The sequence below is a fragment of the Crocodylus porosus genome, unplaced genomic scaffold (genome assembly GCF_001723895.1).
Source record: "Crocodylus porosus isolate Cpor-Errol unplaced genomic scaffold, CroPor_comp1, whole genome shotgun sequence".
Taxonomy (NCBI): domain Eukaryota; kingdom Metazoa; phylum Chordata; order Crocodylia; family Crocodylidae; genus Crocodylus; species Crocodylus porosus.
The window spans coordinates 41,746,031-41,763,929 of record NW_017728947.1 but is presented as its reverse complement, the minus strand read 5'-3'; the positions used below and the strand labels follow the sequence as shown (position 1 = coordinate 41,763,929).

General features: G+C 46.5%; 1 protein-coding gene across 2 annotated transcripts in view; it reads right to left on the bottom strand.

Annotated features, from left to right (window-relative positions):
• Window positions 1-7,005, bottom strand: part of LOC109321105 (transmembrane protein 263-like) — a 288,898-nt gene extending 281,893 nt beyond the window's left edge. The window contains exon 1 of one of the 2 annotated variants that reach the window (XM_019551448.1): window positions 6,891-7,005. Coding sequence is in view for 1 of the 2 variants with exons in the window: in XM_019551447.1 (XP_019406992.1) it covers window positions 6,891-6,896 (6 nt within the window). In the remaining variant the exon portion in view is untranslated. The remainder of the gene's footprint in view (window positions 1-6,890) is intronic. The other variant, XM_019551447.1, reaches the window with a different exon arrangement.
• Window positions 7,006-17,899: the final 10,894 nt, after the last annotated feature.

Genomic DNA, 17,899 nt, shown 5'->3' with positions numbered 1-17,899 from the left:
CCCACAGCAGGGACCAGTGCTGCACCCCTCAAGCCCTGAGCCCTGAGGCAGCACCACACAGAGCCCCCTCAACCCGGCTCTGAAGCAGGGGAGGAGGAGGGAGAGAGCTCTGCCCACTGCAGCGACTCCAGGACAACTTGACCCAGCCTAGGTCAGGGAGCTAGGAGCAATCTGGGCACACAGCTCACACAGCCACAGCCCAAGCCACAGCTGGTTGGGAAGGGCCCTGCCTAGCATGGCTATCTGCCCAGAGCTGGGACTATGGGGCTGAGCTGTGCCTGCCCATATGTGCTGCTGAGGCTGGGTACAGAGGTGCCAGGCCGCTGGGGCAGGGCCCTTCTCAGCCAGCTGTGGCTGGGGCCACGGAAGCTGTGCCGAGATTGCACCCGGCTCCCTGGTCCAGGCCAGGCTGTGCCATCACAGAGCAGCTACGCAGGGCTGGGGTGGGGGAAGCAAGTTTGGCCCACTTAGTCACTGCACAGACAAGTACTTTTCACATTAACAATGCTAATTTAAAAATCACTTAAAAACCCATGCCATTGTCCCCAAAAAAGAGAGGTAAAAGCCTAAGAAGCCCAGGAAAAAACCTGGGAGCTTCCCACTGTTTCATTTCCACAGAGTTGCCACTCAAATAAAAGAGCAAACACAAGTTAGTTTCTTACTAGGAAGCCAAATGCAGGATACACAACTAAGCAAAACACGGTACTCCACAAACTATCCTAAGTGAGAACATTGTGGCTTTCACAGTTCTCAGGTTCACCCTTCATTAATATATTTTTCCTTTTAAAAACTTAAATGCAGGCTAGAATTCACAGATTGAAAAACTAATCTCTGAAGACATAAATGCGGAATATGCTCAACCTTGTTTTATTTCTACCCTCTTCTTGATTAGTCGTAGCTACTAAATAAAAGCTTCATACATCTTTCAGGCTGCACAGCAGGGAAAAGCCACATTTCATTTTTCTTGCAGGACTGCTTTTGTTTGCAAATAAAGAGACTTAAAGCCTTTGAGCTCCTTAACAACATCCTCACCTACTATGGGCATATCCAGGATTTGTAAAGGAAGATGCAGGAGTAGTAATGGGTGCTGTAGGGATAGGTGCACCCCTGCTCCCAGCATCTAGGATGGGCAAACCATGTCATGGAAGCAGTAGCCAGGGACTTTAAGCCCCAAGTCAGGTAAGAATCTCCATCTCCCCAACCTCTTTCTCATTAACATCTCTCCTCCTATTTGCCTCCTCCCCCACATACCACTGCTGTCCCCAGCTATTTGGGTAGCAGAAGCTCAAGTCTAAAGCTTCTCCTACCATATGGCAGCCAGGCTGTACAGGGAGCCAGGCGCAGCCACTTACCTCTTTGCATGGAACCACGGCACTGGCACAAAATTCACTTTAATTTCAGCAGACAACAGCATGTTTTGCATAGGAAAACATCATAGCCATAAAGGATGTTCACACCCCCTGCCCACAATCTGCATAACTAGCCACAGTAAAGAGCACTTAGCTGACTTTGTGGGAAGCATAAATCTAATTTAATACCTGATTAGGGTTTCAGTTAAATAAATATTCTATCATAGGCAAGACACTATGACAAACTCCATCACTGCTTGGCAAAGTTCTTACATCCTTAGATCAACATGGCTACAAACAAAAATCCATTACTGCTTGACATTCTTCATCCCCTAGGCACAGCATTAAATTAGGCTATGAAACTAATGCAGTGTTAGAAGTGCTCAAGGTAGCAGCAAACATCTGATAGATTACAGTAATTCTCTGTCTGCATTCATTTACCAACTAGGAGAGGTGAGGATATCTACCTAGCCAGAGAGTGCAAATGTTAATTTTTATGCATAAAAGTAAGAAATCAAGAGCCCTTTCCTACAGTTTGGGTACAAAAAGTGTGTGTTCTGGGTTGGTGGTAGAAAGCCATCACACTGCTGGAGTAAGGTTAGGAGGTATGCTGCCACTCACTCCTTTGATTGGCAGAGCAGGATAGAAGAATTCACTTTCCCACAGGCTGTTACTGGAAATGGGATGCAGCTCTGTTGGTTCTACCAGGGAGACTTGTCAAAGAAGACGCACAGAGAACTGGATGTACTCTCCAGGTCTTGTATGAAATGCAGATGTAAAAATATTAAGTACCATTTCAACCCAATCATACCCCCTTTTTTGTTCTACACTTTAGGAACCCTGAGTTTCAGCCAGCTTTGATCTCCTTTACGAAGAGATAATGCCTTTAACTTCCACCACCATTCATTCCCCTGCTTTATGCAGTATGAAGAAAAAGACAATTTGACTCCATGAGACTAGTGGACAGCTTCTATGTCCAACATAAAATGTCCAATATTAAGAGAAGCATAGCAAAAAAGTAATCTGTTAGAACATGGATATTTCTTTGCTTCATTGACCTTAAAAACACCCATCAAGCTTTACTACCATCAGCAATGGATGTAAATGATCCATTCAAGACATGGCAATATTACAAGATATTTTCCTACCACCTCAGCACTGCATCTGCAGTAATTTCCTCCCCCCACAACCCTTAAAACAGATCCTATATACAAATCTTTAGCATTACTTTGTTCTTCTTAGACAGAGTATAAGTGAAAAAGAAGATCCATAATAAATGCTGATAATACACACTCTTTAAGCCTGCTCCCTAGATATGCTATTTCCTAAAACAAAGGTAGGTGATGGGTGTGGGGGAGGGGAAAAAAAGAACAAATAAAGGCAAGCTGTTTTTAGAAAAAGCTAAATCTATAGACACATTGTCAAGAAATGAAATATTGTTCTGATTTTTTTAAGCTAGAATGAGTTATCATTATGGGGTACAGTATAGGGCTGTGTGAAATTTCACTGGCAGTTTCATTTTGATGCTGTTTTGACTCGTTTTGAGATCGAAATGAAACAGAGAGCTTCAAAATGGCCTCAAAACAAAACAAGGCAAGTCAAAACATTTCAAAATTTTCTAAACGTTTCAAGTTTTGAAGCTCAAGCTGGGCTTGCCTGCAGGGAAACAGAAACTAAAGGAAGGAAAGGAAGGGGAAGGGGGGTTGAGGAGGGAAGGTGTGCTCTCATTATTGACTGTGTAACTGGCCAGTGACTTTCATCCTTTCCTCAGGTCCCTTCCTATCCCAGTGCTCTGGGGGGAGAGAGAGAAAAACTGCATAAAAGGCAGCATTGTTTGAACTGCCCTGCTTTCTGCCTTGGTGTCAGTTGAGTTGGGATGTACCTTAACACACACAGTGTCACTCACCCACTTCACGAGTTTTGCCTGTCAGCAGCCAGAGGTGCAGGGCCCCAGAACCCAGAAGCCCCTGTACCTATTTCCTTGACAGCTGGCAGGCTTCATGGCCTCTGCAGGGGCTACCATTCCTGCAAGTTTCATTCAAATCAGACCAGAAATGACAAAGTTATAGGCTGTTTTGAGCTTCCCCATTATAGCGTATGGGCAAAACATCGAAACAGAGAAACTGTTTGGACAAAATGAAACGGAACAGCAGTTTCAAATCAAAACAAAATCGAAATGATGTTCCAACAAAATGTTGAAATGGAACAGTGCCATTTCGCACGGCACTAGTACACAAGTATCTAAGCGAGCTAGACTTACAGCAAAGAATCGAGTCCCGGGCATACCATATACCTAAGTTCTGTCTTCCCTCCCACCCTGATTCAATTACATTCTGGAACATTTAGGCTGAGAGTAAAACGACCAAGATCAAAACCTCAGCATAAAGAGACACCCAAGAGGAGTGGAGGCTCTCCACTGGGAGACCTGAAAGAGAACCGCAGAGGTTGTTGGGTCTCACAACGTATTACCTGAGGATTAATGCTTGCCGAGAACTCTTGCACCCTAGAGACAAGATTTGTGAGGCCTTAGTACAAAGACATAAAAGCTGTTTACAAATCCTACCAAGAAAGATCAGAAAGCATGAAGAAACAGCACTGATGGGAGAGGTTCCCAAGACAAGGGTTTGAACATATTTGGCTCATTAATACACCAAGAAAGATATTTTTTAAGATGTTAGTAATAGGTAAGATTATCTTAGACAGAAGAGGAAGACAGAGCTTACCAGAAGGTAAGGCATGCTACAAAGATGCATCCTGTACATATCCTTACCATAAAGGCAAACTATTCATTTGCTCTATACTGAAATACTCTATACAAATTAACAGACAGATGCCAGAACTACAAGAGGAACTTCCCCCCCACTTTTAAAAATACAACACAACTTCAACCTAAGCCCATATTGCACACTGTCAAAAGCTCATAAAATACAGTCATGCACATTTGTAATAATGTACAATGTAAGGCATGATTAAGCAGGGACAGGAACAATTTTGGAAAAAAAAGAGCTGTTTCTCAGTTCTGCATTCAAGAAGACTGAGGCTCCCAGAACTTTTCATTTCCAACCACAACCAAGAAGTGTTGTTTAGCCAGAACTTCAAGTGTCTTGTTCTTTTAAAATTTAACTCAGCAACTTGTCAGGAAACATCAAGTAGTTGAATGTCATCTGCCTGGAATAGATCTTTTGTTGGCCCACGTGACCTGGATTAACAATAATTCAGAAAGACAGAAAAATCCTTGGATATCAGAGACTGGAATAACAGTACACTGGCTAACAGAAAACTCTTCAAAGCTCATGGGCACACCATACAGAATCTAAATAAAATGTCAGTTTTGCCACCGCTTAAGAACAATTTGCTTTTCTTCTCTAGCACTTTTTTATGGCAGAGATTATTCTTCTGCATGCTTCAGGCTTACTTCACTCCCTAAAGTTGGGTGATAAATCCTGACTGCTGTTTTCCTTCTAGTATGTTGGTTATGCAGGACTAAAAGTTTCATATCTATCAAGAGAATCATTTATGACATTTAAATTACTAACACCCGTGATTAGTACACAGGCACAAACAGCATAAGTATCCCTGAGGATATAACAAAGAAAAATGGGGCAGACTGGATTTTTAGTTTTAAGTACATAATTACCCAATTGCACGTGCGCTCAGAGGTCAGAATCAGAATCTTCCATTACATAAATACAAAAGAACACATAGTTTCCTAACCAAAGAGTTTAGCATGGTTAACATAACTTTTTTTGGCTGGTGAAAATTCACTTTGTACAAAAAGTTACAGAACTAATCACACCCAAGGTACAAGCTCCTAAGACAGTGATTCCTAACAGGGGTGCTGGACCAACCTAGGGTGCCAGGCAATGGCACCTGATGGATTCTCTTGATGGACATGAAACTGTTGGTCCTTCAGAGCCAACATACTAGCAGGAATGCTCCAAAGAGGATGGAGCTAGAATGCTGTCAGTGTTAGCAGATGACCCCCACTGGAGCAATGGCCTCAAGCTGCAGCAGGGGAAGTTTAGGTTAGATATAGGAAAAACTCTCTCTCACTAGGAGGGTAGTAAAACACTGGGACAGGTTACCCAGAAATGTGGTAGAATCTCCATAATTGCAGATCTTCAAGACTCGGCTAGACAAAGCTTTGGCTGGGATGATCTAGTTGGGGATGGTCCTGCTTTAAGCAAGGGATTTGACTAGATGACCTCCTGAGGTCCCTTCCAGCCCTAATTTTCTATGATTATATGAAAACAGCAGTTAGGATTTATCACTCAGCCTACTGCTGTTACATGTGTAACCACAATTCACTACATAAACCCAGAGATTTCAAATAGGAAACCACAGCAATTAAACTACCCTGTCCTGCTGTGGTCTCACCGAGTTCTCCGCCACAACCGAACTGCTCCAGTAGTTTTCTGCAGGCAGAAAAGAAATGAGCAAAAACAAAGAGTGGGCGCTTTCTGAGGGGTGGTCCTCGAGCCTCACAAGGCCGAGAACGCCTGTTTGAGGAGAATACTTTAACTTCTCCTGCATCAAATGCAAGCGCCTCTACTCTTTCCATGCAGGATTCCCTCCTAGGCCAGTGGCTGCCTTTGGGTGGGGGGCTGGACTCGATGATCTTCCAAGGTCCCTTCCAGCCCTAATGTCTATGAAATCTATGAAACAGCGAGAAAGTAGAGCTACCATACTAGCATGCTTCTTGCCCCTTGGCCACTCCAACCTGTTAGGTCACGGTCTTGCCAAGGCCCAAAGCCCTGCATTCATAACCAGGTCTCAAGCATCCAGCAGGTTGGCCCCAGGAGGTTCCTACCCAGCATGGTGCCGGGCAGAGGAGTGAAATAAGTCAGCCTCTTGTGGGCCAAAATCAACTATAGTTGCTGCACTGGTCTGTTACCCAAACCCAGATGGATTTAAATGGCATTGTGTAGCGGTGCACCCCGTCCAATACACTGTGGACACAATACCCTATGAGTGTCCTATAATTAACTTTCCACTGGCCAACTTCCAGAGGAAGGATCTTGGCTACACCCCGACTTCATAGAAACAGGGGTGCAGGGGCGGTGACTCCTCCCTAGCTTGCTCCTATGGCCTTTGGTTGAGGGCAAGTGAGACTCAGGAGCATTCGAACCCCGATCATCTGGGCTTGGGCCTGCACATCGGATGCCTCGCAACAGATCTGGAAGTATCTGAAGTCCCGAGCTGAAAGTCTGGGATGGGTGACACTCGCCGGCTGACAGCCACGTACAGTGTTGGAACGGTCAAGCATTGCTGAGTCCAGAGGAGTCAGTACTGATTTGGTTGATTTGACCTGGCACACAAATAATTTTTCCCAAAATAAAAGCCCGATGCACGAAGCTTCAGATGAGCCCTAGGGCCAGAGATCCTGTGTGCCCGAGGACCAGCCAGGGCCCACGCCTGCCCAGCTCTCACAGAGCCCGGGCTGCCCCTTCCCCAGGATCCCCCCGAGCGAAGGGGCCATAGAAGCATGCTCCGCAGGGCGGGCGACCCCCTTCATCCCCCCGCCCAGCACCCCCCGCTCACCTTCATGCCGCCGCCGGCGCTGCTGCGGGCACTGCTCGCGAGGGCCCCGCACAGGCAGCACAAAGAAGTAGTAGGAGGAGGAGGAGGAGGAGGAGGCAACGCCGCGCAACTGCTGGATCCGCGTCCCAATCCTGGCCCTGGCCCTGGCCCCGCCCCCGCGCCGAGCTTCGGCTCCTTCCGCCCGATGTAAATACACACCGGGGGCAGTGCCATGGCAACCCGGCCGGAACCGGAAGTGCTGCGGTCAGGCTGCTTGGGGACCGCCATGTTGGGGGCGGTTTTGAGCGGAGGGGGTATTGCCTCCATCCTGCATCTCTCTCCCATCATGGCCCCCCCGCCCTTGCTGGGCCATAGGGCCAGCCCTGCTGCTCCCCCCCCGCCAGCTGAGGGATGGATAAGCCCTCAACCTGCTGCTCCTCTTAGGGGTGAGCCCCTCTCTCAGCTTTTGGCGGGCCAGTTGCTCCATCCCAGTCTCTCCCCTCCTAACTGCTGCTGTGGCAGGAGCTCCCTCGTTTCCCCCTGCCCCTGTGTAGGACTGTCCCTTCCCTAACTTGGGCGGGGGGGCAGTGGGGCCCTAGGGATGTGGGGTGAGGAGGAGTGTGGGGTGCAATGAGCTCTGGAAAAACCCATTTCCAGAGATGTCCTGTCTCCAGTTCCAGGGTGCATCCCAGCATCCCTTTAGCCTTCCTCATGTGGGCATTTCCTCACACATGGAAAAACTGGTCCAGAACAGCGCTAGGCAGTGTTTTCTCTGGGGATAGTGTTAGAGCAGTGCAAGACGTGCACTGGGGTGGACCCTGTCCTGGCCAGGGATGCAGCTTGCCTGAGCAGCTGAGGAAGAAAGCATCATCAGTTAAAGGAAATAACCAGGGGTCTTCCAGGCCCCAGTCTAACATCTGAGACTTCGAATATTTTTGCTTTCAAAACACTGGTTACTACTGGGCTTAATGTAGTCAATAAATCATAATATAGCATAAGATGCCAATTACTGAGTTTTGGATTACATAATGATAAATACTACAGTGGGGAGTTACCTTCCTAGCACCAGAGAGTATTCGGAGATCCAGGGCTATCTCAGGATTTCAGCAGCACCACGTGCTTTTTAAGGGGAGTCAGCTTGTTCAGCTACTGGGAGAAGAGGTATTCAAAACATAGAATGCTTCTCTAATTTAAAAGCAAAGTCTTTTTACCAGTGAGGATCGGAAGGATCAAGAATTGTAAGTTCCTCTATAAAAAATCAGCACGAATTTGTTGCCTAGTCAATGGGTGCATTTACACCTTGATTAATGTGCTGTAGTTACTGTTAAGTTCAGTACTTGGATAACCAAGGACTAAATCAATGTGCAGTAACTTGTTCTTTTGCACAGTAGTGAGGGTGCAAGGGTTTTTTTGGATGTTAACTACACAGTAGCCTAATACTACTGTGCAGTAGCATATTAGCATGGGTTTTGCCTGGCACACCACTGCACAGTGTTATTAGGCTAGTGTGCAGTTAGTGTCTCTGTGGATGTGTTCAGTGGCTAGTAATCATCATCAGCAATTATATGTTTTTAAGGGCTGTTGGAAGTTCTTGTAGCCATAGATGGTACATCACAGCATAGTTGTAGGCACATACTATTTGTGTAACGCAGATGTGATGGAAGAAATAGTGACAGTTCAAAATCATGGATTTTTCTTTACGTTCTTCCAAGGGTATAATACATAGACCATTTTAACTGGTTTAAACTACAAGCATAGATGTCCAAGTCAGTCTGAAATGGTTGAGGCTCCTGGAATATTTCAAAACCATACCTAGATAATCAAATATGATTTTGAACAAGTTCTCCATGAACATGTTCAATGCTATGTGCAGACACCAAACTGGGATTAGCATTTGATCAGTGCTCTACATGCCATGCTATACTACTTCTCACCAAGCCCCCCTACCAAGGCAACTCGCTGCTCTCATATGCAACCAGAACTCCTTACTCCAACTCTAATGCCTGCACTTGTCTGCAGTCTGCATTGTGCCAGACTGATTTGAGGTGATGTGTAGAAGTGGAGAGGTGCCAGGTGGGTGGGGTGGGTGCCCCTGCTTCTGAGTTCCAAAAGAGCTGGGTGCTTCAGGGGACTACCCAAAATCTTTGCTTTATCTCTTGGTTTTAAAAGGGCTTTCCCTGCAAAGTCACTCAATTACTGGTACATCCATTGCCTATAATCCATCCTAGTCTGTGGTGTCCCAGGCTGATTTGGGGAAGTGATGAGGGTTGGGGTGCTTAGGTGGTTGCTAGGTGCCTGAAAGCAGCTCAATTAATTTGCATCATCAGCAATTGAATAAAGATGTGGTTCAAGGTAGAATGGGCATGGCAGGGGGATACTATGCAGAGGGCAAAGAACAATTCGCAAATAATGAGCCAGTTCACACTGACTAAGCATGGAACTGATGGCTGCTCTGTGGCATTAAGTGTCCATTGTGCAAGTGCTTAGTTTTGCCTGACCCAAGAATTGATGGATATTTACCATTAAATGCACACCCACCCAACCCAATTACAAATTGCAAAGTGCCATAAAATAATTTTATACTGAGTTTTGTATACCAGCACTACTAGAGAGTAACCCTTTTTAATCAAATAATAAAGGAGTACATTACGTTGCATGTCAAGAGGTACACGCTTAACCCAACTTCAATATATTTCATTGTGCAGCTACCAATGGCATCATTGGTATTTGGAGTAGAAGCCTGGCAAGGTTTAGTGTATACCCTTAAAGTATTATCCATTTGGTTAAGAGTTTTTAAGAAAAAAAGGAAATTCCCACACCCAAATTTTGAATCTACCATTGATCTGAGCCTGACTAGAAGTTATAGTGTGATGACATAGTTTGGGGAAAGACAGATAGGTAGCCATGTTAATCTGAAGTAGGAAGAAGGCAGCGTAAAAGCTTATGCATTTCTGCTTCAGTTGGTCTATAAGGTTCATCTCTACCCTGCCTTCTGCCTGATTTATTTTGGGTAAACTTTAAACCTTGCAATGAGTGGACCATTACTGAAGTACCAAACCTATGCCACCAGCAGGTGTCTAAGTGGCTTGAGGCACCAAGGCATGACCCAATTCCACCCTACTCATGTCCCTGAAAAAACATTAAAACAACTGCTTGTGTAACTCATTAGCATCCTACTTTTAAAACTAGGTGACAAAAAGCATTGAGCAGGAGGAAGACCCATCACCTTTTGCATTAACCGTTTTTCAGGGACTTGAGCAGGGTGGGCTAGGGGGATAACTTAATCACCCAGTATGTGGATCAGGATCTCTAATGCGTAGTCTGCAGAAGCTCAAAAAACTAAGAACACAGTTATTATCCAAACTAATTTTTAGAAGTGCATGTTTCTAGCTACCAGAATCTTTCAGGGATATGGTTAAATTCTACATTAGTTTTTTGGAAGGGGGACTATCAGATGCAATAATTTTTCTGTCTAAAATTTAGCTTGAAATAAACAAACATTTTCGTATATTTTTATGGTAGGGAAAACTTTTTATTTAGAATTAGAAGTGACTCTATTATCACGGTCAAAGAAAGAAGAGAAAAGTGATTTACATTTGTTAAATCTTTCCATTTTAATACTGTAAAGTATATATACTACTACTTCTACAGGTAAAAAACTTTTTAAAGATTTGCATTCTTTTTTTGCCTGACTGTTCCTTCAGAGGCTCTACATAAGTCCATAGACAGCTCCAGAAACCTGTCATACTTGTTTAAACCTTCATTGTTTCTCTAATCTTCCATTCATGGGACTGACTGGAAGCCACCCCTCTTTCATGATAAATAATCGGAGTTTAGCAGTAGCACAGTAAAGTACCAAATAATTAAAAAGTTATCTCCAGAGTTCTGTGTGGCACTGAGGGTCACAGATAAGATTTCAGAACCTGAAGTCTGTTGGTCTTTTGGCATCTCTTTTGAATTCTCTTGGTCTCTGGCTCTCTTGGTCTTTTTTGCATCTTATTTTTATTTCAATATAGGCTTCCCTATCCAGGTGAGAGTAAAACAGTGTCATTCACAGATTTGCTTCTAGTATCTCATTTTTATCCCTTTGCTTGATGGCTGAAATAGGTTTTTTTTCCTTCCTTTTTTAATGTGTTAGAAATAAGTTGGAAAATTATTTTTATTCACTTGAATATTTATATTCCTTTCAATTCCCCTTCTCTCTCTGCTGTACTATTACATTTTTGACAGGCCTGAACATGTGAAAAATAAATGTATTGTTTTTGCAGGTGAACCCTAAGTGAGGCTGTGCAAGTAAGTGTGATTTATACAATACAGGAAAATTAGTGTAATCAAATAACTAGGAATATACTGGCATTCTTACTAAGTCAAAATCAATTAACCATAAAGTATATTGATGTAAAGAGCTTGGCACATCTCATTGCTTAGAGTTGCATATATTCCTTAATGGTATTTATATTATAGTCTGTTTTTTTTCTCTTTAAATAAGAAATATTCCTGCATAATATCCATTATTAGCTCTCCATTATTAAGACTCCCATGATATGAGCTTACAGCACTTAGCCATTAGCTTTTCAAGCTACTCTTGTCATCCTTCCCCTCTTCTCCAAACTGCAAGCACTAGGCTCTCATGTGAAACATCATGAACTCCAAACAGCAGCTTTGCTTCTTTTGTAATCATTTTTTGATCTTTATACAGTTTCTTGACAGCTTGTTAAAGAACAGCTTTAACTAAGGCTAGCTGTTTAATGCATATGGCAGAATAATGCTGGAGTGACTAAGTGATGCAAGGGTATAACATTACATCAAGCTTATGAGGACATCATGAACTGTGAGCTAGAGCTGTTTGTCCTGAGAGCCCTGCAATGTGGGGGAACAGCCAGAGCCTGGGGTGCTGACCTCCTGCCCCCAACCCATGGTCTCCTGCCCTTTTAAATAGGACATTTTAAAAAGTTTTCATAGAGAAGAAGGTTTTTTGTTGTTGGTGGGTGGGCTGGGTGGTAGAGGGGCTCTGTTTGTTGGGGTGGGAGGGTGGAGGGTGCTCTGGTTGATTTGAGGGGAAATCAAAGCTTGTTCTTCTATGATGTTTGTGCAGTGAGCATGGTGCTGGGGATTGGCAGGGGGGGCGGGAGTGGTCCGTGGGTGGTAGTTCCCACCAGGCCTCACAGGCCAGAGTTCTGGAAGACACAGGCATCATGGGCCCTGCATGGCATGCATGTGCATGAAGGCCCCGCAGTGGTCCATGACAGCCTGGGACACCACAGATTGAAAGCCCTTCCAACTGTAGTGGGGTGAGCAGGTGACAGGGATGTGGACAGTGTTGTGCAAATGTAAACAAAAATAGTAACCTCTTATGCAGTACTTTTCATTCTGAATAAATATAATCTGACTAAATATAAATTGAATAAATATGAATAGGTTTTACTGAAGTTTGTATTGCTACTCCAGTCAAGATCAGGGGCCCTTGTGCCAGACACTGTACAGTAGGGCTTTGGATCCAGCTGCTAAGGATGGCCACAATCCGATCCAGAGCTCCAAAATGGGTTTCCACCTCGATCTGGCTGAAGTGGCTCTGAAGCTTTGCAGCTGCCTTGGAGCCATAGGGTATAATGGGGAATCAATGAAAGGTCTATAACTTTGTTGTTTTTGGTATGATTTGATGAAACTTGCAGGAGTGGTAGTCTCTGCTAAGAGCAGGAAGCCTGCCAAGCTTCAAGGAGTTGGTGCAGGGGTTGGGGGGGAACTGCACCCCAAATCCTTGAAAGCAAAGCTCCTGTCACAGCTGTGTGTTACACCACAAGGGGATGAAAATTGCAGGGATGGTGGCCCCTGGTGAGGCCACAATGTCTGCTAAGTTTCAAGAAGATCAGTGCAGGGGTTTGGGGTGAACTGCACCCCAAATTCCTGAAGGTTTATGTGTTACAACATGGGGGGAGACAAAACTGCAGGGGTGGTAGCTCTTACTGAGGCCACAAAGACTGCCAGCTGTGACTGTCCTAGAGCAGGCCTAAGTGAGTGCTGGGCCCTGGCAGGCTGCAAAGCCTGCCAGTTGTGAGTGTCTCGCTGGGGGAGTCTGTCCTTTAGGGCCCTGTACCCCAAGCTGCTGACAGGATGTGGGTGAGTGACACTGTGTGTGTTAAGGTGCACCCTTCCTGGCGCTGGGGCCTCCGCACAACCTGGCAGTGTGCCCCACTGAGGCCTCCTCCTTCCCTACAGCCTCACTCCCAGTCCTCCGCTTTACATGACAGCAGGTACAATAACTTAGCTGGCTCAACACCAGTAGCATCAGCAGCAGCATCAAAGGTATCCAAACGGAACTGTCCCAGAGCCTGTCGTTTTATAAAGGAATTGACAGCAAGCAGTAAAGATGTTGTGTTGTGTTGGATATATGTTGTTATTCATGGTATGTGATGGCTTATCTTATTTTTTGTTGTCTATATGTGTATTATGAAAAAAAGGAGTACTTAACAAAGTGTATCTTTGGAAGCTTTAAGGTTGAAAACCCCTTTGTCAGGCTGAGGAAGTACCTGCAGTTGGTCCTGGATGGAAGGAATAGTAAAAGAAGCCAGAGGCTGGCCTGGCCCGCAATGCAGGCCAGAAAGCCAGTCAGTGAAAATGGAAATGGAGGTGTCAGGGGGTGAGGGACAGGTTGGGGTGGGGGGGAGAAAGAGGGATGTAGCAGTGCAGGTAAAAGTGCAGAGGTGCCTGGGGTGTCAGGTGTCTGGCAGGTCGCAGTGTGCCAGACTTCCACTGTGTATATTGAGTCCATGAGTTACTGTACCTACTAACTAGGAAGCTGATGAAGTGCAGTTCATAGGCCCAGCTCTGAAAAGTGGTTTGTACATTCAAACAAGCACCTAACCTCATCACCAGAACTGCAGCCAACTTCCTACAGCTCAAAACACAAAATCTGCCAACTATCTCCAGTACCCCCACAAAACTGTACACCAGAATCTATCAAAAACAACAAAACCCATCTACCTGTGGGGGCACATTCCTCACCAAAAAAACACTCTGTCTCCAATCTCTCAGGCCTGATCCTGAGAGGGAACAAATTACAATGCAGACCACTTTTCAGAGCTGGGCCTATGAAGTGCACTTCATCAGCTTCCTAGTTAGTAGGTACAGTAACTCATGGACTCAATATACACAGTGGAAGTCTGGCACACTGCGACCTGCCAGACACCTGACACCCCAGGCACCTCTGCACTTTTACCTGCACTGCTACATCCCTCTTTCTCCCCCCCACCCCAACCTGTCCCTCACCCCCTGACACCTCCATTTCCATTTTCACTGACTGCCTTTCTGGCCCGCATTGTGGGCCAGGCCAGCCTCTGGCTTCTTTACTATTCCTTCCATCCAGGACCAACTGCAGGTTATTCCTCAGCCTGACCAAGGGGGTTTTCAACCCTAAAGCTGGCATCCTGGACAGCTAAGCCGAGTTCACTGGGAGCCTCACAACTGCACTGCAACCGGCAAGCATCAGGCCTGTCAAAGACGTGACAGGTCTGGGCGTTCCCCAGCCAGGACTTTGTGCGTGGGTGCATTAGCTGGAAGTTATGGCACCTCCTACCCACCTTTCACCAGGGGATCATTGGTCCTAGCATTTATGGGGCTGCTGCGCTGCCAGCAGTCTCACCAGGCCTCCTTACCCTAGCAGGGTGCAGTTTTAGTGGTCATGCCCAGGACCTGGGACCTCCTCCTTCCCCATAGCCCCAATCCCATACCTCCAAGTTTGTCCTGGCAGGGGAATATGCTCAGCAGGGACATGTTCTTCCCCTGCTGGCTGGTGATGCAGTTACTGCCCCCTCCAGCTGAGAGCAGGGCATTACTTGACTTTTCAAAACCTCAGAAAAGGAAATTGGTGCAGACGGAGTGAGGAGAGTGGCACTCAGTCCATCTGCAGATGGAGCTTGGGGAACCCCAGCAGCAGGAGGTTCACCTTTAGGAACACCAGCAGCTCCACCAACGTAGGACCCAATCAAGTGTGGTGGGTTGTCACAGCATTCCCAGCAATGCTGAACACCCTCTCATTTGGAACACTGGTCAGTGAACAGGACAGGTGTTGTCGGGCAACTGTGGCCAGATCCTGCCACATTTGGCTGTGGCTTGCCCAGTAGGCCAAGTGGTCACAGTCCAGTGGCTCCACATCCTCAGCGAAATAGGTAGCCATGGAAGCCTTGGCACTACCTGCCCGAGGCTGGGGTCTGGTGTATTTGGACCCTAGCATTGAAGCCATGCCCATGGCCCACATTGGCAGTGGCTGGCATGGAGGAGACTGGCTGGTGCTGGTGCCAGTGCTGGTGCTGGGAGTGCAGGCACGGGAAAGTGGATCCCCCTTTTCTACATCCCCTCGCCTCTGCACTTCGACCTCCCTGACTTTGTTCATCAGCACCTGCATCCAGTGATCAAGGGTTTTGGGGCTGCCGGTGCACATGCTCCCCTTCACCCTCAGGCCGCATATGCCCACCATCATATGGACTATACTAGACTGCAAGGGATCCAGCAGTCTCCTGATGCCCTCCTTCAGCCGCCTCACCAGTGCCTGCATGTCTGGTGACAGCGGCCTGCCCCGGCCAGGAACATTGATCCCCTGGAATTTCTCCATTTGGTTCTCCAGTTCCCTCACTAGGGGGATCACCTGGCTGAGGCGGGCATCACCAGCGCTAAATGTCTTGGTGGCCTTGAGGAAGTGCTTGAGGACCACCAAAATCTGGGAGATGGTACCTCGCTCAGCTCTGTTCATGGATGGCCTTCTGTTGCTCCACAAGCCTCTCGAGCGTCAGGTATGTGGAGTTCCACCAACTCTCCACATCTTGTATGATTCTGTGCTGCAGGATGCTGAGCTCTGCGTGTTTCTCCTCCAGCATCTTACCCCACTTGTTGCTGCAGTGGAAGTAGCCTGCCACCTTCCTGCATTTCAAAATCAGATGGCTTGTAGCAGTAGTGGTGGCAGTGCTGTCACCGGCAGCCCTGTCCCCTTCCAAACCATCCCTCACTATTAGGTGCAGCTTGTGTGCCACACAACGGATGCCAACAAAGTTGGCATCACAGACAGCCTTCACAATATTTGCCCCATTGTCGGAGACCATGAACCCGCGGGTGAGCTCGGCCTGCCCAACGAGCCACCCCTGCACCATGCAGTTGTAGTGTAAATTAAATTATTTGTGTGTTTTCCTGTGTCTCAATATATTATCTGTGTCTTGCTCTTCTGTAAATATCTGTCCATCTTTCACAGATTTCACAGACATTAGGGCTGGAAGGGACCTCGGAAGATCATCGAGTCCAGGCCCATACCTGAAGGGCAGGAAGTCAGCTGGGGTAGTAGCATCCCAGCAAGATAAGCATCCAATTTACTCTTGAAGGTGTTCAATGTAGGTGCTTGAACAACCTCCGATGGCAGGCTATTCCAGACCTTGGGGCTCAGACAGTAAAGAAATTCTTCCTTATGTCCAACCTGAAATGGTTTTGCAGTAGTTTATAACCGTTTGACCTCATAATCCCTTGGGGCACCCTGGTGAACAAACGTTCCCCCAGATACTGGTGGTCACCCCTGATAAACTTATAGGTGGCCATCAGATCACCCATAAGCCTGCGCTTTTCCAGGCGAAAGAACCGCATAGATCTCAGCCTGTCATCATAAGGTCTGTTTTCCTGACCTCTGATCATGCACGACTTTTCTCTGGACTCTCTCAAGCTTCTCCACATCCTTTTTGAATTATGGAGCCCAAAACTGGACGCAGTACTCCAGCTGCAGCCTCACCAAGGCTGAGTACAAGGAGAAAATGACGTCTCGTGATTTGCTTGAGACGCATCTATGGATGCAAGCCAGCATTTTGGTCACTTTACTAGCCACAGCATCGCATTGCAGGCTCATGTTCATCTTGTGGTCGATGACCCCCAAGTCTCTTTCTTCCATAGTGCTAGCCAGCATAGCACTGGCAAGCCTATAATGATGCTGCAGGTTTTTCCTCACAAGGTAAAAACCTTGCATTTTTTGGTGTTAAACACCATTAGGTTCTCGTTACCCCTTGGCTGAGCCTGTCCGGGTCAGCCTGGATCACCTTCCTGTCTTCTGGTGTGGATGCTTTGCCCCAAAGTTTGGTGTCATCAGTGAACTTGGCCAGTCTGCTTCTAACTCCAGTGTCCACATCATTAATGAAGATGTTGAACAATATGGGTCCAAGGACAGAGTCTTAGGGGACCTGACTGGTCACAGGGTACCATGATGAGTGACTTCCATCAATTACCACCCTCTGGGTCTGACCACGGAGCCAATTCCCCAGCCAGCGGATTGTGGTGGACCCAAGGCCACAATTGGCCAGTTTTGCCAAGAGGTGATCATGGGATACCAGATCAAAGGCTTTTTTGAAGTCAAGATATATGACATCAATATCCTCTCCCTTGTCCGGGTGATAGGTCACCTGGTTGTAAAAGGAAATGAGATTGGTCAAGCAAGACCTACCCGCAACAAACCTGTGCTGGCTATCCCTCAGGATGTTGGTGTTGGCCAGTCCATTAAGGATGGCCTCTTTAGTAAACTTTTCTAAGATCTTCCCCAAGATAGAAGTCAGGCTGACGGGCCGATAGTTAGCCAGATCCACTTTCCTCCCTTTCTTGAAGGTAGACACCACATTGACCTTCTTCCAGTCTTCAGGCACTACACCAGAGCACCAGGAGTTCTCAAAGATCTGTGCCAGAAGCTGGGCAATGATGCTCACCAGCTCCTTGAGTATTGTGGGGTGTAGATTGTCAGGGCCAGCTGACTTGAAGGTATCCAGCTTTTCAAGATTTCCTTCGCAAGGTCTTCATTGATGGAGAGCAGAGGATCTCCCTCACCCAGATCTCCCTGTCCCGTAGTGGGCATGGGCATCCCACGGGACTAATGAAAGACCAACGCAAAGTACCCACTTAATAAGTTGGCTTTTTCCTGGGCGTCAGTTGTTAGCTGTCCCATCTGGTTCAGCAGGGGTCCAATGTTGCCCTTGCTTTTCCTCTGGCTTCCCACATATCTGAAAAAGGACTTTTTA